General features: G+C 32.4%; 1 protein-coding gene across 2 annotated transcripts in view; it reads left to right on the top strand.

The window, feature by feature from the left end:
* USO1 (USO1 vesicle transport factor) overlaps positions 1-963 on the top strand; it is a 115241-nt gene extending 114278 nt beyond the window's left edge. Inside the window, exon 23 of one of the 2 annotated variants that reach the window (XM_023737635.1) lies at positions 281-963. In XM_023737635.1, the coding sequence (XP_023593403.1) occupies positions 281-403 (123 nt within the window). In that variant the 3' untranslated portion in view covers positions 404-963. The remainder of the gene's footprint in view (positions 1-280) is intronic. The other variant, XM_023737636.1, reaches the window with a different exon arrangement.
* Positions 964-1060: the final 97 nt, after the last annotated feature.

Genomic DNA, 1060 nt, shown 5'->3' with positions numbered 1-1060 from the left:
GGCTGACCTTGAAGCAGGTTAGCCCAGCCTTCTTCATACTCTGATGGGATTTGATGCCGTTTCATCCCAACTAAGCCGCCGCCTCCACTATGCAGACAGCTCATCTTTCAGGGGAGAGCACTTTGTTACATGTAAACACATATGTTCTGTTACTGGGAATAAAATTTCAAAATAGGAAGAAAATTAAATCACCACTTTGGGAGTTCATATTGATAGCTTGGAATTTTAAAATTTTTAAAGAAAATTTTTTTGGCTTTATTTTTTTAATTTCTACTTTCAGGCCAAATCAGTTCCTGTATCAGGAGAGAATGAAACTGTAACAGCTGCAAAAACTACTGATGTTGAAGGGAGACTGTCAGCGTTATTACAGGAGACTAAAGACTTAAAGGTTAGTTTTTGGTGAAACTTTTATTTATTACATATTTTATCAAATGAACTTCAGGAAATTTGATTTTACTTTATTTAATCTTTCAAATCCTTAGATTAATGAAGAAAGCTAATGGGGTATAATTTTACCTCACACCATTTGCATTCCTCTTTTGATGACTAGATGGCACAAATAAAGTTTTTGTAGTGCTATTTTAAACAATGGTGTCAAGTATGTAAAATAAGAATGTGTATTAATGTAATTTGAAAGTAAAATCATTGAAAATATTTTAAGTTTTCTTAACACCAATATCTAATCACAATAAGAAAACAAGGGCTACAGACTTGGCTAACACATGAACCACGGGTGGGCTTTCCATGAGACTAAAGTAACACAGGCATCTTAAATCCTGCTAGCCTGTTGTGTAACAGACACGTAAGAATAAATAAAGGAATGAGGTAACATTAATAAAAATAAAAGACATGAAGGAAAAATGGAAAAAGGAGGATAATGTGTAATTGTGTTTTTTGGCTCGTGATCAAATTGTTTTAAAGTCATAGATTTTATTTGAAGTCATTGTTCTTTCTAATTTAATTATATGTATGAAGTTGAGATAAAAAAATTTCTTAAACTTTGTTTAGAGATCTAATTCTGAGGCTGACCAGTCTTCTGCTGTTAGATGTTTTATGTCTG

Source organism: Trichechus manatus, unplaced genomic scaffold (assembly GCF_000243295.1).
Source record: "Trichechus manatus latirostris isolate Lorelei unplaced genomic scaffold, TriManLat1.0 scaffold00105, whole genome shotgun sequence".
Taxonomy (NCBI): Eukaryota; Metazoa; Chordata; class Mammalia; order Sirenia; family Trichechidae; genus Trichechus; species Trichechus manatus.
This window is presented reverse-complemented; position numbering and strand designations above follow the sequence as displayed.